At 43.1% G+C, this 19,084-nt stretch overlaps 1 protein-coding gene across 1 annotated transcript in view; it reads right to left on the bottom strand.

The window, feature by feature from the left end:
- Positions 1–9,061: 9,061 nt before the first annotated feature.
- LOC119410426 (WD repeat-containing protein 26) overlaps positions 9,062–19,084 on the bottom strand; it is a gene marked incomplete at its 5' end in the record, with an annotated part of 28,867 nt that continues 18,844 nt past the window's right edge. The window contains 1 exon segment of the mRNA XM_037677338.1: positions 9,062–9,222. Coding sequence (XP_037533266.1) covers positions 9,062–9,222 — 161 coding nt within the window.

Below are 19,084 nucleotides of genomic sequence, written 5' to 3'. Positions count from 1 at the left end.
CGTCTAGATGGGAGCATGTGTTGTTCTAGAACCTGAACATAGTTCTCTGCATTAATGGTGCCATTCTAGACATGCAAGCTGCCCATGCCAAAAGCGCTCATGTAACCCCATACCATCAGTGATGCAGGCTTCTGAACAGAGCGTTGATAACAACTTGGGCTGTCCTTGTACTCTCTGGTCCGGATGACATGGCGTCCCAGTGTTCCATAAAGAACTTCAAATCGTGACACATCTGACCACAGAACAGTCTTCCATTTTGTCACACTCCATTTTAAATGACCCCTGGCCCAGTGCAAATGTCTCTGAGCTTGTGGAGCTTGCTTAGAAATGGTTTCCTCTTTGCACTGTAGAGTTTCAGCAGGCAACAGCGGATGGCACGGTGGATTGTGTTCACTGACAATGCTTTCTGAAAGTATTCCTGAGCCCATTCTGTAATTTCCTTGACAGTGGCATTCCTGGTTGAGGTGCAGTGACGTTTAAGGACCCGGAGATCACGAGCATCCAGTAGAGTTTTACGACCTTGACTCTTATGCACAGCGATTGTTCCAGATTCTCTGAATCGTTTGATGATGTTATGCACGGTTGATGATGATAACTTAAAAGTCTTTGCTATTTTACACTGGGTATCACCATTCTGGTATTGCTGCACTATATTTCTGCACAACAATGGTGGAATTGGTGATCCTCTTACCATCTTGGCTTCTGAGAGACACCAAAACTCTGAAAAGCTCTTTTTATACCCAATCATGTTGTCAATTGACCTAATTAGTGTTAATTGGTCTTCTAACTGTTCGTTATATGCTCAATTTCCTTTTTCCAGCCACTTATTGCTACTTGTCCCAACTTTTTTGGGATTTGTTGACACTGACATTTTGAATCAACATATTTTTCCTTTAAAATGTTACATTTACTCAGATTAAACTTTTGATCTGTCATCTATGTTATATTACGAATAAATTATTGACATTTGCCATCTCCACATCATTGCATTCAGTTTTTATTCACAATTTATTTAGTGTCCCAACTTTTTTGGAATCCGGTTTGTAAGATTTATTCTAATCTCACTTGTCTATATCCAGAGGAAACCTGGAAAAAATGTGGCAAAGGAGAGAATGAACATAGTTGTGCATGGAATGAAACTGTGAGTTACACGTTGGGCCACAATGTGAAAGAGGCAGTCCATGAAGTTGGGGAAGTTATCAAAGAAGGAAGAAAGACAATTGAAGGGTGGATGGTCGATCTATTCCTTCAGATCGGGCCTTATTTGGTAAGCCTGGTTAGAGTGATGGCCGTAGCCTTATTAGGACGTGTGCTCCTACAAGAGTTTCTTAGAGCTATGTGCCGCCCATGGGGGAGGAGTTATAAGCCACTCCCACCTGAACTGGACGTTGGACCAGCATAACATGAAAAGGGTAAAGAAGTGGACTCACATCCACCCCGGAGCAGCAGCAAGCAAGACCAAAGACTTGGATACCATAATGTCTAACTCGAAAGGCCTAACAGTAGGCTCTCCTATGCCAGAAGTGAGTACAATGTTATGGACACCTTTCATCACAACACAACAAATAGTTCACCCACTATGCCACACTGTCCAACGCACAATAAAGGGGGACAAGTAGAATATTATCTACTGTTGTTCGCATGGATGTGTTATTGCCAGACTGGAGACTGGGATGAAAGCTGATGGGTGCGTTACTTTACTGCTATCCAAAGTTACACGAAGCTGATTGTTTCACATGTGTAACTTCAAAGAGCTGAGTTGCTGCCATCCCTGTTTGTTACATACTTACTGGGACGAGTCAAACCAAACTGTCAACAAATTATTGTATTCACGGTATGGGCGATTGTGGATTCCCTGGTATTAACCCTTGAGTGCGTGGCAAAGAACCAACCATCACCGGTGCCCTCCCCACACAATGGGAATGCAGCTGGGTGCATAGTGTCCGTAGTAATGGAAGGAGCAATTTCCATCACAGTCCCAACACATTTGCTGTATCAGACCCTGTCCTTGCAAGTACGAAACAGAAGACGTTGGACCCTGAAGCTAGTCACCCTGGTGCTGTGGGGTTTGATGTGGGGAGTGTGTTCCATGCTGTATTGGGCCAGTGTTTGTACAGCAGTACCAATTATTGTCTGGATGATGACTTATGCTGCCATTTTCAGAGGTAGTATTGGAACAACTCCTACTGCATCGGGAACGAATGAAGTCAACTCCAATCCAATCCGCTTGGCTCAGATCATTACCCATCCGAAGAAACCAACGCTGAAAAATAACTGACATTGCTTAAATCCCTTACCGCTAAGAGCTTAAATATATAACCTGGAAATAAAAAGAAAATCACTTTTGCTTTTTGGGTCTCCTTGCCACTCAAGGTTCTCGATGTCGGCTGACTGCCTGTATAGGCCCAGTAACGTTTGGGGACCTGAAGGTGGTAGTGGAGTCCTGAAATGAGAAAATAAATAAATAAATAGATTTTTACATAATGACGATAGTAGTAAAAGCTGTTGTTTGTTGGAACATGTTCTGTCACACCATTCTTGTCATTCTAGGAGCCTGAAGTGTCCTGTTGCTACTGCCATCTGAAGTTGTCTGACGCCAGGTACTTATGGGCTGTTGGATCATCATGGTGGTGTCATCACTGCCATTCCAATGTTGTTGCCGTAGCGGTAGTAAGTGGCATCCTGGTCCTGGAGGGACCTCATACCTTACCTGAGGTATCTGCTGTGGCGTGCCTGGAAATGGAGTGAACCTGCAAAGTCGTCCGGACCTTGGCTTGGAATGCCACATTCTACCTGCCTGCAACAGGTGCCCAGTCAAGAAGCCTATATTATCTTGTAATAACAAAATTGTGGGAAAATCCAAAGGAGGCTACCAGGTTTGTGGCCATACACCTGTTAACTGGTAGACCATAGTCCACGGACCATCCTTCAAAGTCCCGCCTGATTCGCTGGAACCTGTGCCACCTGCTGTTCCAGTCTACCTGGGAACGAGTCTTGGAGCGACTCCTCCCCACATTCCTACTCCAGTAATGCTAACCACTCATGCCCTCAGCAGTGATCCTAACACCCACTTTCCATTGGCGCCAGCCCTGGCTGCGATGCTCAGACAGCCGGCAGCAGTACAGGTCGACTTGCCTGGCCTTGGTGGCCCGGTGCACATGGAAGTTCAGCCTCGAGACGCTCTCACAGAGGAAATGGTGGCCTCCCCGGAGAATAACCCATCGCTGGACGCCAACCATGAGGATGTCAGGTCACCGCCCGTCCTGACCCTGGAGCGCCCCGTTTTCCACTCACTGGAGACCTATCTCGACAACTGGTGGAACCAAGACGGTAATCATCCTGACACACCGGCCCCCGAGAGGCCCACTGACACCCCTGAGGTACCCACATCGGAGGATCAAGAGGAATTGGGGATGGGCCACGATGATTCTCAAGCTTCAACGGATTGGCGTATGCTTGAACCCATTACTCTAGTCGGGACACCAGGGTCAGGTAATAATCTGACGAACCCAGCTCAGGAGAAGGAGGACCTCTCCACTCAAAGTTCACCCAAGCAGGGACCAACTGAACCTCCGTCTGCAGTGGCCGCTCGAGGAATGGCCACCGCCCAGCCGGATGAAGAATCCATGAAAGACGTCGATTTGAGCGAGATGTCCGTGCTGGATGCATGGGACATTGCTGATGACAAGGAAGAGAGCACTGAGTCTATTGACACTGAGTCACAAAATGAAGGGTCTATCGAGCTGAGCGATGAGAACGACGTCTTGAGCTTGGACACTTCTGAGGACGGCTGGCTGCAGGCTTAATGAAGGCAGATCCCGATTTCACGGAGGGGGTGTCAAGTAATGTCGCTTTTTGATGAAATCGTTCCTGCCAGTGGCCTCCAAGTGTAACAGATTTGTACTATATGCAGTGATTAAAGTGGAGTAAAATTTTGCATGATATGATCATAACAGATTTGTACTCTATGCGGTGATTATTCTATATGGCATGACGTGATTATAACAGGTTTGTCCTACATCCTGTGATTAGGGTGAAGTGAAATGTGTTATACTGTATGAAATTAAATGTTATATGGGTTCATGCTGTGTTCTTGGAGAGAAAAGTAGTGCTGTGAGCAGACCTCATCAAAGCAGAGAGTCTGGTGGCCTAACAGCATTCCAAAGGAAGTGCTGCAAGCTGACCTCATCAGAACAGTGAGTCTGGGGGCCTAACAGCATTACATGTAGAAACAGAGCAGAAGCAGCTCATTACCATAAAAGGGCATGAGCTGTAGAAAGAATCATGTGTTGGTAACTTGCAAGCTGAGAAGCAGAGCAGCACAGTTCGATACCTTAAAACGGCACAGTTTGGAGACAATCTAATTGTGTGCCAGAAAGCAAAACCTCCCTAAAAGAACTGAGGCCAATTAGAATAGGACACCAGACTGATAAGATGGAAACTGGGTTTGTCCAACAAATCCATCGTCTATATAAACCAAGCCTACTGGCAAGACGGGGCTGAATGGACCGTGGAGTCGAAGGTTTAGGACGATATAGCTTGACCCCCCAGGAGCCACTCGGAGAGAGTTGGGACAGCTCAAAAAATGACTTCTTTTTCATGAAGACAGGAATACTCCTTTATTCAGCCGAGCTGCTGCCAGACCAGATCCTTCAAAATTAGGACTGCTTTTGGAGAGTTAAGGGAGATTTCTTCCAGTGCTCTGGAAGAGATATTTATCGTGCCATTTTCCAAAAGTCTTCGGGCAAAAATGGTGAGCGACCCCTAACATATTGTCCAAATGCTACATTTTATATGAAGTAACAGTGTTTCTATAATTAAGAAGAAGGGTTAGATTAAGAGAGTGTTGTCCTGCTTCCAGCCTTCTTGAAAAGTTACCACATAAACTGTGTGCTGTCAAGGTGGATTGTAACAGTTTTGGCTAAACTTGGTTGGCGCATGAGACAGTCTTAGGAGTTTGTGGGGATTTAACATGCTTTGGCGCTCCAAGTGCATGTTAGTCCATTTTAATAGGAATAGGCTGCTCTGTAATGACAACCTAGGTGTTAGGAGATAGGATTCTCTACCTCAGCTCATCAGAGCCAGGAGAGCCTGGCCATAGTGGACACCCCAGGATCCTGAACGTCTCATTTGACCAATGAGATATTCCATGGAACTGGGCATGAACTCTTTGTCATTAATCTTTTAAAATGATCAAATGTAACCACTTAAAATGTGCTGATAATGCTGTACCCCTGCAAATCATTAATTAAAGCAAAGCATAAAATGTAAAATTCTGGACTGTCATTTCTACACTTCTTACTCAAGAATTTGGAAAGCTTGGTTCAATTTCAACAAAAGGAGGAGGTTTTTAAAGGTTTGGCAGCTTGGATCAAACAACATCCTGGAATTTTGTGCCTAGATTCTAAAAACTACCAGATCAGTAACAATTGTAATTCTACCACCTGAGGTGAGCGGCCAAGAATGCCAGTTTCCCTGTGATCAACGATCCAACCCCAGCTGCTAGGTTGGGCGAGTCACGGGGTGAGATAAGGGTGTGACTCGCATAAGATGGTCATAACAGTCTGGGTGAAACACCTTCAACACAGCCTTAAACAGAACTAGCCTAATGTCACTCTGGGTAACACTCAAGTGTTAGATTAGTTCAAGATACCCCTTGGAGGAGAGGCTGCAGCGGGGTTAGTCATAAATCCTTGTGATGACCTCTCACGGTAGATCGAGAACTGGAAGACCTTTTTGCTGAGGAAGAGGCACAACGTAATGTTACAGCTCCATGTCCATCAAGAAACAAGTGGAGAGGGCTGCAGATGTACCAAGACATTCCACCAGCTGTTCTGTCCGAGGACCCTGCTGCTGGTGGTGGAACAACACAAGACTTATCCTTTGCAGTCAGATCTTGCATTCTCATATTTATGTGTTCAAGCATATTCTACACCCAGCAAACTGTGTTCTCCACTGCAGGAGACACTGGCTGTCCAGAACGCTCACGCATACTGCCAGAGAAGCAGATATGATCATTTTCCTCAAAAATAACCATTTCTGATTTTATACTGTACCTGTTGCTAATATGGACTGGATTGTACAAGTTATTTTTTTTTATAATAATAATAATGATAATAATAATAATAATAATTTGTTTGATACTCTGCAGCCAGCAGGTTAGCCCATCAGTGGGAGCTCAGTAACATGGCTGCAGCATCACACACTGGACATGTGGAAATGTGTTTCCATGAGGTTTTCAATCATAAAGCTCTCTTGTGAATGATTACCCTTATGGAAAGAAAATTCATAACATATTGAAGTTTATAAGTTTGATATTTATATACTGGTTGAAAATGTTCCTGTGAGAAAGTCATAGTAAATTTAACAAAGTAAAAGTTCAAAGAATTTAAATTAAAACAGAAGTTCAAATTATTTAATCCAGAAAGATATCTGGCTAGATGCTCATTTATAGCATGATGGGAGTTAAATTCAAAGCAGTCTGCTCCTCAGATAAATAGAGTTAACTTATTAGGGCAGCTATGGCTGAGTGGTTAGAGCAGCCGTCCTCCAATGAAAGAATTGGGGGTTCGTATCCACCAGCAGTCACATGTTGAAGTGTCTCTGGGCAAGACACGAAAATCCTCATTGCCTCTGATGTGTGTCCGATGGGTGTATGAATGGGATAAAGCGCAGATTAGTCTCTTTAAAATGATTTCTTCCATTAGCTTTGTACAGATCTACAAACCGGATTCCAAAAAAGTTGGGACACTAAACAAATTGTGAATAAAAACTGAAAGCAATGATGTGGAGGTGCCAACATCTAATATTTTATTCAGAATAGAACACAAATCACAGATCAAAAGTTTTAAACTGAGAGAATTTATCATTTTAAGGGAAAAATCTGTTGTCTCCAAATTTCATGGCATCAACAAATCCCAAAAAAGTTGGGACAAGTCCATTTTTACCACTTTGTGGCATCCCCCCTTCTTCTTACAACACTCAACAGATGTCTGGGGACAAAGGAGACCAGTTTCTCAAGTTTAGAAATAGGAATGCTCTCCCATTCATGTCTAATACAGGCCTCTAACTGTTCCATTAACAATAACCAATGTTCCTCTAACTGTAACCATTCTTTGTCGCACCTTCCTCTTTATGATGCGCCAAATGTTCTCTATAGGTGAAAGATCTGGACTGCAGGCTGGCCATTTCAGTACCCGGATCCTTCTCCTACGTAGCCATGATGTTGTGATTGCTGCAGAATGTGGTCTGGCATTATCGTGTCGAAAAATGCAGGGTCTTCCCTGAAAGAGATGACGTCTAGATGGGAGCATATGTTGTTCTAGAACCTGAACATAGTTCTCTGCATTAATGGTGCCTTTCCAGACATGCAAGCTGCCCATGCCACAAGTGCTCATGCAACCCCATACCATCAGTGATGCAGGCTTCTGAACGGAGCGTTGTTAACAACTTGGGCTATCCTTGTCCTCTCTGGTCCGGATGACATGGCCTCCCAGTGTTCCATAAAGAACTTCAAATCGTGACTCATTTGACCACAGAACAGTCTTCCATTTTGCCACACTCCATTTTAAATGACCCCTGGCCCAGTGCAAATGTCTGAGCTTGTGGAGCTTGCTTAGAAATGGCTTCCTCTTTGCACTGTAGAGTTTCAGCTGGCAACAGCGGATGGCACGGTGGATTGTGTTCACTGACGATGCTTTCTGGAAGTATTCCTGAGCCCATTCTGTTATTTCCTTGACAGTGGCATTCTTGTTTGAGGTGCAGTGATGTTTAAGGGCCCGGAGATCACGAGCATCCAGTAGAGTTTTATGGCCTTGACCCTTACGCACAGCAATTGTTCCAGATTCTCTGAATCTTTTGATGATGTTATGTACGGTTGATGATGATAACTTAAAAGTCTTTGCTTTTTTACGCTGGATAACACCACTCTGGTATTGCTGCAGTATCTTTCTGCGCAACAATGGTGGAATTGGTGATCCTCTTCCCATCTTGGTGTCTGAGAGACACCGACACTCTGAGAAGCTCTTTTTATACCCAATCATGTTGTCAATTGACCTAATTAGTGTTAATTGGTCTTCCAGCTGTTCATTATATGATCAATTTCCTTTTTTCAGACACTTATTGCTACTTGTCCCAACTTTTTTGGGATTTGTTGACACTGTGAAATTTTGAATCAACATATTTTTCCTTTAAAAAGTTACATTTACTCGGATTAAACGTTTGATTTGTCATCTATGTTATATTATGAATAAAATATTGACATTTGCCATCTCCACATCATTGCATTCAGTTTTTATTCAATTTGTTTATTGAGCATGGATTATTGAGCATGCATCAGGACACAATTTGTTTAGTGTCCCAACATTTTTGGAATCCGGTTTGTAGTAGAGTGCTGTATGAATGGGTAAATGAGGGCACAGATTGTAGTGTAAAGCGCTTTGAGTATCTCGATAAGATAGAAAGGCACTATATAAGTACAGTCCACAAGTACAGTCCATTATTATTTTTATATGAAAGTTTCTGTTAACTTATTATTTTTATATATGATTGTTTCTGTTCAGTGCCCTGAGACGACTTCTGTTGTGAATTGGCACTATACAGTATAAATAAACTGAACTGAATTGACGTCTTTTTTTAAACCCGCTTCTAAAAAGAATCGGAAATCGAGAATCCATAGGAATCGGAATTGATACTAAGAATTGGAATCGGAACCAGAATCGCTCAAATTCAAACGATGCCCAATCCTACTGACAACAAACAAATGTTTAAATCAATCAATCAATCAATCTGTTTTCAAATCAATCATGCCGTGTATCAGATTTAGTTTGAGATATGTTTTCATTTTGACACCTGGTCTTTTTGTGCTTTTCTTCCTTAAAAAACACTTTAGATATCTTTGATCAAAATATGGCCGTAAAACTTAACATGAAGGTTCTGGATGGTGCTTCATGTTTCGTGACATTTAAATAATAGTCATACATCAAAATCTAACTTTCTAAAGCACAAAAGGACTTTGGTGTGTCTACATGGATCATTGGAGTGGGCCAGTGTGACAGGGTTCTTACCGGCTACAGGTGTGGTCCAGCAGCAGTGATACAGAGTCCAGTCCACTGTCCAGCTTGGTGTTGTGGTACAGGCAGCGCTCTCTTTGTAGCTCCATGGCCTGCTTCAGAAGAGTCTGCAGGCGGTGAGGAGGAAGCATCACAGACGGAGGCAGGGACGCTGCAAACATGTTAAAGTATTTTAGAGTTTACCAAGAGAAAACAAAACACCTGAGATCAAATACAGGCCGCTGCATGGGTAATCTTTTATTACTCACTACTGTTGTATCTACTCTTCATTTTAAGGCCCTCCTAATAGGCATGACAATATTTTAAAAGAAAAAGAGTTGCAAGTGTATATCAATACAATAACTCATCTGACATATTTTCTTGGCTGCAGGGTCCTCAACAAGAATTTCATTGGTCTCATTTGACATCCCTTTTACTCTTTCTAATTCAAAATCAAAGATCATCAGCAAAGGTGGATTGCAAGCCATGTACACGGGCGCCATCTTACCGGAAGTGTTACAGGAAGAAATAAAAACAAAAACGGAGTGGCGTCAAGTTTTAGTGGTTTTAGGATTTCTATTTTTTAATTTTTCAACAATGGACTCAGCATAAGTGGAAGATGAGGCAGAAGACCATGGAGAATGTTGTTTTTCACACAAGGCAAGCTGGCAGCTCCATATAAGGTAAGAGAAACATGTGTTTGTTTGCCCTGCCTTGTAGTCCTCTTCCTGCTTGCGGAGCAGTGCCCGTTCTGCTTACATTCACACTGTACTCGAACCGCGCTGGAGTTTTCTTCTACCAGACCGAGACCTAGGTTTTAGCCCGTGCCAGAGTTCGCTTTTTTGTTCCGTGACAGAGTTCGATGGCAAGTTCACACCTCCCCAAACGAACCAGACTTCCTAGGCAAACGGGCTAGAGTTTGGGACAACAGGGCTGGTGTGAATGCACCCTGAGACAGCAACTAACCTGGGTGTGAGGCTGGACAATGATTTTAAGCTATTGCACAGATTAAATCTGTGGTCAAGTCCAGCTTTGATCACTTGAGACAAATGGCCAAGATCAAACCATTTCTATCACGACATCATTTTGAGATTTTAATCCATGCTTTCAAGTGTGAAGAAAAAAAAACAATGTTTGATTATAAATTGTGAGAATAAAAATAATGTTTAATTACAAATTGGGAGAATAAAAAAACATGGATTATTTGGTACAAAGTTTAATTATGAATTGTGGAAAGAGAACATGTAAGGTTTGCAATAATATCTGTTAGATGTGTAAACTAGGCCATACGTCAATAAATATTGCTATAATATCTGTTTGCAGGGACTGCCAACTTTAAAATCAACCCTGACACTTTCTGCTGTCAGTGAGAAAACAGTTCCTTATTTCTAATAAGTCGTGTAATGAGAAACAAACATCAAACTAAAGGTTTTTGTTCATTTACCTAAGATCAACTATAAATCTAAATTATTCCATCGATAAAACATCATTTTAGTGTTTGTTGGGGATTATAAAATAATTATTAATGATTCAAAGATTAGGCGAACTAGGTCAGAACTATCCTGGGTCTTGTGGAACAATCTAAAACTTGATAATGTGCTGAAATAACGGGATAATCATAGTTTCACAGTCACAAAAATTGTAAGCTTGTATGTGGGTGCTTAATCTTTCTAACTAACAGAAAGATAGGATGTGCCACGTACTCAGTTGAAGAAGATGACGTGTAACTAGGGTGAGGTAAGAGCTGTGATTAGATAGAAAATTATGGTATAATTGTGGAGCACATGACACTCACATCAGAACTGTAGAGGGGCTGAAGGATAGAAGGTAATTACACAATTCTCCAGATCTGTGATTCTTGTTCATCCAGTTGGAGTTTATTTAATAAAGTATTGTTAATTCTAAAAGAAGCATGTTTTCCTTCCGAGCAAACAACCTGGGGAGGTCAGAGGAGGAGATTCCAGACCTAAAAACAACTCGTCTGGACTACCGTAATTCACTTTATGTGGGCCTGAGCCAGTCGTTACTGACTCCGACTTCAGCTGGTTCAGAATGCTGCAGCTCGCCTTTTAACTGGTACCAGAAAACAAGAGCACATCATCCCTGTTTTAGAATCATTACATTGGCTCCCAGTTTGTTTCCAGATTAATTTTAAAGTTCTTTTATTAGGCCCGAGCAGCGAAGCGCTGCGAAGGCCTATTGTAATCGCTCTGTTCAGGCCCGAGCTGCAATTTTTTCCGCCAAATGAATTGGCGTTTTGGGGGCCTTAACATATCCCAAAAGTCACCAAATTTGGTGGACGCATCAGGACTGGTGAAAAATTACGTATTTTAAGGGTGTGGCAAAAATCGCAACAGAAACGGCTCAAGAGCGCCACCTGGAAATTTTCAAAATACCCTCCACATTAACCTTAGTTTGTCGTAGAAACATGAAATTTGGTATGCTTGTCCAATTCCCTAAGATGCACAGAAAACCCACTGGAACCAACGTTGTACGATAAACAGGAAGGTGGCCATTTTGGAATGTCGTCTCAATTTTCACACCTTTTTGACGGTTTACAGCCTCTGTATTTGAATGAACTCCTCCTAGGGATTTCGCTCAATCAGTTTCACACTTGGCCATTTTGGTCAAAAGGCACGGGGGACGAAAAGTTATCAAAACGGTGCAAACCGAAGCATGCTGAAGGGGCGGGGCCAGACCTCAAATTTGGACATTTTGACATGAAAAACGAAAAGCTAATAGCTCTTACAAGAAAACTGTCTGAGACATCAAACCTTTTTACGTTGAATGGTCCCTATCTGACCCCTGATACCTGGTCATCATGATAGTGTGTCCAGTGACCGAAGACATGTTGGTGTAACTTGCTTTCCAACACTGACAGTTTGGAGTGGAGCATGTGGGCATTGCGACGTGGCGAAGTAAGACGTAACGCCATCGCCATACGTTTGGCTCTACATTCCACAGATTTGAACCGAGGTTCACCAAAATCAGAACTATCAATCATTATCCACCCCTTGAACAGGAAGCCATGATAATTGCCCAATAGCCTCCACAGCGCCCCCTAGAATATTTTAAAACCTCAGCCCCAAGCCCTTTTTGACCGATAATTCTGAAACTCGGCGAACATCTGTATCTTCTCAGGACCTATGAAAAAGTCTCTTGGAACCCTGGTCCAAACTCAACAGGAACTCAGCCATTTTGGGTCAAAGGGTAATTTTTGGGCATTTCTAATGGTGAATTTTAGCAAACTCCTCCTAGGGATTTTGAGTGATTGCCTTCAAACTTGGTTAATATGCCCTTAAGACTTTGGAGAGTAAAAGTTATCAAAAGCTTTCGGTTTCGTTTTGTTAAAGGGACATGGCCAGGCCTCAAAGTTGCGCTTCACGCCATAAATTTACAAACGCTATAACTTTCACATTGAAAGACCGAAATGCAACAAACTTGGCATGACTCATCCCTGTTGGATACCCGATGATTAGGAATGCGCGATATAAACGATATATGGTAGAAACGATAGAACTTTAGCCTACGATAGAGATCTGTCTTCTACCGGCTAACCACAGTAATGCTGTGTCTGATGTAAAATCAGAGTTGTCAGATTTAATCGTTACTTTTTTTGTTGAAAACTGTGCGCAAGTGGCGTTAAAGTATTTTCTTCGAGAGCTAAGTAGCGAAGCTAAAAGCTAACTATGCCCGGCTTGCCGTATTCTGACGCATGCGCAAAATGCTGTGTTCCGTCAAAATTTTTATTTATTTTTTTCTGTCGAAAGTTAAAGTAAGCGTTGGTCATCTTTAGAGAAACCTGCTCTCTGATCTGTGAAAAGAATGCTGTGTTGTGTGATTTTACTGCGAGACCCTCTGGTCAAAGCCACAGTCATTTTGTGTCAGTTCTCCATTAAAGCGGAGGGAGTCGCCAACTAGAGGTATGGAGGATGAAGTGTTTCAGTGTAAAATGCTGCTCTGTTGCTGTTCATTTATTAAGTAAGACTGGAAACTGTTAACATATTCTTTTGTTTAAAACATATGGCAAAAACTACATTTTATATATTTTGCACTGTTTTGCACTACAAGCAAGAAGCCTAATACTTGATTTGTTTATTATTTAAAAACTCTCTGGACCTAGTAGTGGAATTTTCTTAATTCAAAATATATTCTGGCAAAAGGACACCCTATGCTTTTTGAAAATTTCCTATTAAGTTTTATACCCAAAACATATTGCGATATATATCGTTATCGCTACCCTTCACAATACATATCATGATATGAATTTTATGCCATATCGCACATTCCTACCGACGATCCACTGTGGTCATATTTTGACATCATGAAAGCCACGCCCCCTCAGAACAGGAAGTCTGTTTTTTTACTTGGAATGCTCCCTCTTTGACACCCTTGACCTAATCAGGATGATCCTGTCTTACAATACAGATTTGATTTAAAGTGCAAATTGTTTTTGCTGGAGGATTTGGGCATGGCAGCATGACGAATTAAGAAGTGACACCGTTGCAATACGTTTGGCTCTAAATTGCACAGATTTCAACCGAGGTGCACCAAAATCACTATGATCGATCATTATTCAACCCTTGAACAGGAATCCATGCTAAGTGACCAATATCCACCATATCGCCACCTATATTATTCTTACAGTTATAGCTCGGTGATAATTCATCCATTCTGCACCAGATTTGTTGTGCGTCATCAGCGAGCACTTTTAGACACACTGATGTGTTGGTTTAACATATGACTCTAGTGCACCCCCTACATTATTCCAACAGTTATATCTCAGTAATATATCATACGATCTGGACCAGATTTTGGTACGTCATTAGTGAGCACTTATACACACATTGGTATTGTTGTTTTACTTTTGACTCAAATGCGCCCCTACATTATTCAAACTGTTATATCTCAGTGATACATCATCTGATCTGGACCAAATTTTTGGTGCTTTATTAGTGAACACTTCTAGACACATTGGTGGAGTTGTTTAACTTTTGACTCCAGTGCACCCCATAGATTATTCTAACAGTTATATCTCAGTGAAATATCATCTAATATGTACCAGATTTTTTGTGCGTGATCAGTGATCATTTATAGACACATTGGTATTGTTGTTTAACATTTGACTCAAGTGCACCCCCTAGATTATTCCAACAGTTATATCTCAGTGCTACATAATCCAATCGGAACCAGATTTTTTGTGCATAATCAGTGAGCAAGTCTAGACACACTGATACTGTGGTTTAACATATAATTCCAGAGCACCTCCTAGATTATTTAATCAGTTATAGCTCAGTGAATTATCATCCAATATGTACCAGATTTAGTGTGCGTGATCAGTGATCACTTATAGACACATTGGTATTGTTCTTTAACATTTGACTCCATTGCGCTCCCTAGATTATTCCAACAGTTATATCTCAGTGACACATCCGATCTGAACCAGATTTTGTGTGCATAGACACACTGGTATTGTTGATTCATGACTTACCTTAAGCCCGGCCCACTCAGAGAAAAAACTGATGCTAATTGGATGACTCTTCAAGCTTGGCACTGTGTAAGATTTAAGACTGAAACTGTATTTGCTAACTCTTGATTACCACATATGACATGTTGAAAAGCCAAAAGGAAGTCCTTTACATTCGTGACAAAACAGGAAGTGACAATAACTCACGTCTGGAAGGTCAGATTTTAGCCAAACTTCTAAGGCTTGAAGCTAGACTCATATTGATATGGGCGGGAGGTGATTGCAAAGATTCAGCATATGCGCACCCTGGTGAACGCGTGCGGGAATGTCATGAGAGCATTCGTAATGGCGACTGGGCGGAGTCGCTCGAGCTCCCGCAGTCGCCGTAAGGCCAGAGCGGCGCTTTGCTGCGAGGGCCTTCAATGCTGCTTGCAGCTTTAATTTGTTTTAAAATGTCTTCATGGTCTCGCCCCACAGTATCTGTCTGACCTACTCCAGCTATATGTTCCCTCATGCTCACTCAGGTCAGCAGATCAGCTGCTGTTGGTCGTTCCAAAGTCCAACAGGAGGCTGAGAGGTGACCGAGCATTCTCAGTCGCTACCCCTAAACTGTGGAACGAGCTGCCTTTTCACATCAGACAAGTTGACTCACTTCCTGTTTTTAAATCTTCTATGAAAACACAAATTTTCTATTTAGCTTTTGTAGTGAGCTAGCTGTTAGCTTCAACAGTAGGTGGTGGTGCGGGGAATAAGCTTATTCCCCGTACGAGCCACCAAAATGTAGTGATGTCGGGACAGCTTTGCTGTGGACACACTACTAATTAATTATTCTTAAAGCTAGTTCAAGCACAAGGAATATTAATTTTTTAATTAACAACGGATTCTTTCTTTTTCGAGTTAAATTTCTTCCATGTGACCAAGATAACTTGAGAGTGGAGTTATAATGAGTGACATGAGTATGACATGAATATGATCCAAGATGGCGCCATGTACGGTCATCCTGACATTCTGGTGCGCTCTGTTTTTTCTGTTTTTGTGCGTTAATCATGTGTCTGCGTGCTCCTACACTCGCGAGGAGCTACTAAACATCAGAATTACAACCCATGAGGACATTACTCCAGTTTTTTTAGTGCCTGCTGCAGAACTTGTGCACTTTTTGGCCAAAAGAGCGAGACTTCGCAGGAGGGGCAGAAGAGTCGGAGAGCTCGTGCGTCTCCGGAGGCGCGGTACACGCACGCCTTTACCTGGGATATTCCTCTCCAACGTCCGTTCCCTCTACAATAAAATGGACGAGATAGCTGTTACACCACAGTGAGCGGTGCTTATCATGCTGTGCCTCGTGCTGCCCTGGGTCTCTCAGATCATGAGATGATTCACCTCATACATGCATACAGACAGAGACTGAAGCTCTCAAAACCTGTGGTGAGGACATCCAAAAAGTGGACCAGCGAAGCTGTGGAGGAGCTACGCACGTGTTTGGACACCACAGACTGGGACCTGTTCAGGGCTTCTACAGACAGTCTAGACGAATACACAAACACTGTGACGTCATATATACATTTCTGTGAGGACAGCATCATCCCATCACGCTCCAGAGTCATTTTCAATAATGATAAACCCTGGTTCACATCCAAACTAAGACAGCTTTGTCAGCAGAAGGAGGCTGCTTTCAGAGAGGGGGACAGAGACAACTACAGACGTACGAAGTATGGATTTAGCAGGGAGGTGTTGAAGGCTAAATCCAGGTACAGCACACGGCTGGAACAACAATTCTCTGCAAACGACTCTGCCTCTGTTTGGACTAGGCTGAAAGAGATAACTAACTACAAGCCCAGAGCACCTCATTCTACAGACAATCTCAAACTGACAAACGATCTGAACGATTTCTATTCACGCTTTGAAGTCATGGACTCACATTCCTCCATCCTCCACACCACCCCCAGTTCAAATGGTTTAACGACTTCGGACTGCCCTCGACAACCCCCTGCTATCTCTGTATAAGAGGATGAAGTAAGAAGGCTTTTTAAAAGGCTGAATACACATAAGGCTGCAGGCCCAGACCTTGAGTCACCCTCCACGCTGAGACATTGTGCTGGAGAGTTGGCTTCGGTCTTCACAGGGATCTTCAACTCTTCTCTGGAGTCATGCCACGTCCCAGCCTGTTTCAAGTCCTCCATCATCGCCCCTGTCCCCAAGAAGCCACGTGTCACAGGACCAAATGACTACAGACCTGTAGCTCTCATGTCTGTAGTCATGAAAACCTTTGAACGCTTGGTTTCATCTCACCTCAAGTCCATCACCAGCCCCCTCCTGGACCCCCTGCAGTTTGCCTACAGGGCCAACAGGTCTGTAGATGATGCAATAAACCTGGCTCTTCACTTCATCCTGCAGCACCTGGATTCCCCAGGAACCTACGACAGGATCCTGTTCGTGGACTTCAGCTCTGCATTTAATACCATCCTCCCTGCTCTGCTCCAAGACAAGCTCTCCCTGCTCCATGTACCTGACTCCACCTGCAGGTGGATCACAGACTTCCTGACAGACCGGAGTCAGTGCGTGCGGCTGGGGAGAGCTGTCTCGGACACTCGGACTATAAGCACAGGATCTCCACAGGGCTGTGTGCTTTCCCCCCTGCTTTTCACCCTGTACACCAACTGCTGCACCTCCAGCCATGACTCTGTGAAACTTATTAAGTTTGCAGATGACACCACCCTCATCGGGCTCATCTCGGACGGTGATGAGTCTGCATACAGGAGGGAGGTGGACCGGCTGGTGACCTGGTGCAGCAGCAACAACCTGGAACTCAATGCCCAGAAGACAGTAGAGATGATTGTGGATTTCAGGAAAGCCACAGCCCCTCTGCCCCCCCCCCCCCCTCACCTGTAATGATACCCCCATCACCACTGCAAACTCTTATCGGTTCCTCTGCACCACCATCACCCAGGACCTCAAGTGGGAGCCGACCATCTGCTCCCTCATCAAGAAGGCCCAGCAGAGACTGTACTTCCTGCGACAGCTGAAGAAGGCCAAGCTGCCGGCCAAGCTGATGGTGCAGTTCTACACGGCCATCATCGAGTCCATCCTCAGCTCCTCCATCACGGTGTGGTACGCCGGGGCCACTGCCAGGGACAGACTGAGACTGCAGAGCGTTGTGCGCTGAGCTGAGAAGGTGATCGGCTGCAGCCTTCCATCCCTCCACGACCTGTACGTCTCCAGGACTGTGAGGCGAGCAGGTCACATCACAGCTGACCCTGCTCACCCTGCACACGGTCTGTTTGAACCACTCCCCTCAGGCAGGAGGCTTCGGTCCATTCTGACCAGAACCTCCCACCATAATAACAGTTTCTTCCCCTCTGCTGTTGGACTCCTGAACACTCATAATGCTACCTCATAATTTCTGCTTTGGTAACATTACATCTGTATTATAATTGAATACTCCATCTGTATTGTTTTCTAAGCTTTTTTATTGTTTTCTATTGTATGGGTGTACACATGTTTATGTTATATTTTTTATTTTACTTTATTTGTGGGTGTACACAGGTCTTATGTCTTATGTAATGTTCTCATTTTTACTTCATTTTTACTTTATTTTTACTTTATTTTACTTTATTACTATTTGCACCTTATGTCGAAGCAAATTCCTAGTTTGTGAACCTCGTTCATTGACATGGCAATAATAAACTGATTCTGATTCTGATGAGACGCCATTTTATCTTTGACCCATCAGAATAAATGTGGTCATTTATTTAACAGAATCAAAATTTAACATCAAAACATGTACACTTGATTTGCTGATCTGTTTCTGATTAATAAACTTGGCAAGTTCAAATAACAAGACAACAGAAGATTACTGATGGAGAATGATTCATCTCTGAAGGCACTTAACTTGATTTACTGGCGAATAGAAGTTTAAAGAGAAGGGGTAAAGAGGTTTAAAGATTTAAAGAGGAGGTTTAGATGGATGAAGGAAGATGTGTTGACCAGAAATGGCACCCTTCCTCCGACCCCAGCTCAGCCCTCTGGTACACTCAGTGCGTGACGACTCGTGACGACTCGTTACCGGAGCAGAGGATACATCAGCTCCAGAACAGAGGTCCATTGGCACGCTACCTTTTCAGCATCTCCGGTCAGGGTGGCTGAGAATCTTCTGAAGTAGTTCCATATACTCCGTTCAACAGAATAAGCTTCCTTCGAAGTTGAGAGCATTTAATTCTCGGGGTGAGTCACAGCGAGGCAGCTGAGACTCCGCTAGAATGGACGGACCCTTGGCACATGGTCCAATTCCACCTGTACGACTCGCCATCAGACTGAGACTCCAGTAAGACTGAGTCTTCCAGTAAGGCTGAAAGTTCCAGGAAGACTGGGAAGACTGAATAGTTCCAAGAAGTGTTGACTTTTAAAGGGTATCCACTTCCTGTCACTTGGTACTTCCTGATTGGTTGACACAACCAGCAGGGGTGTAGTTTTAGTGATGTCAGAGGGTTATTAGGAGTCAGCAGACAGCAGAAATGTTTTTAAGAAAGGTTAGTACAGACAGGAAAATATTTTGAAGAAATGACAGACTTTG

Source organism: Nematolebias whitei, chromosome 5 (genome assembly GCF_014905685.2).
Source record: "Nematolebias whitei isolate Nwh7 chromosome 5, NemWhi1, whole genome shotgun sequence".
NCBI classification, from domain to species: Eukaryota; Metazoa; Chordata; class Actinopteri; order Cyprinodontiformes; family Rivulidae; genus Nematolebias; species Nematolebias whitei.
Note: the sequence above shows the minus strand (reverse complement) of the source record. Positions and strands in the feature narration are given on the sequence as shown.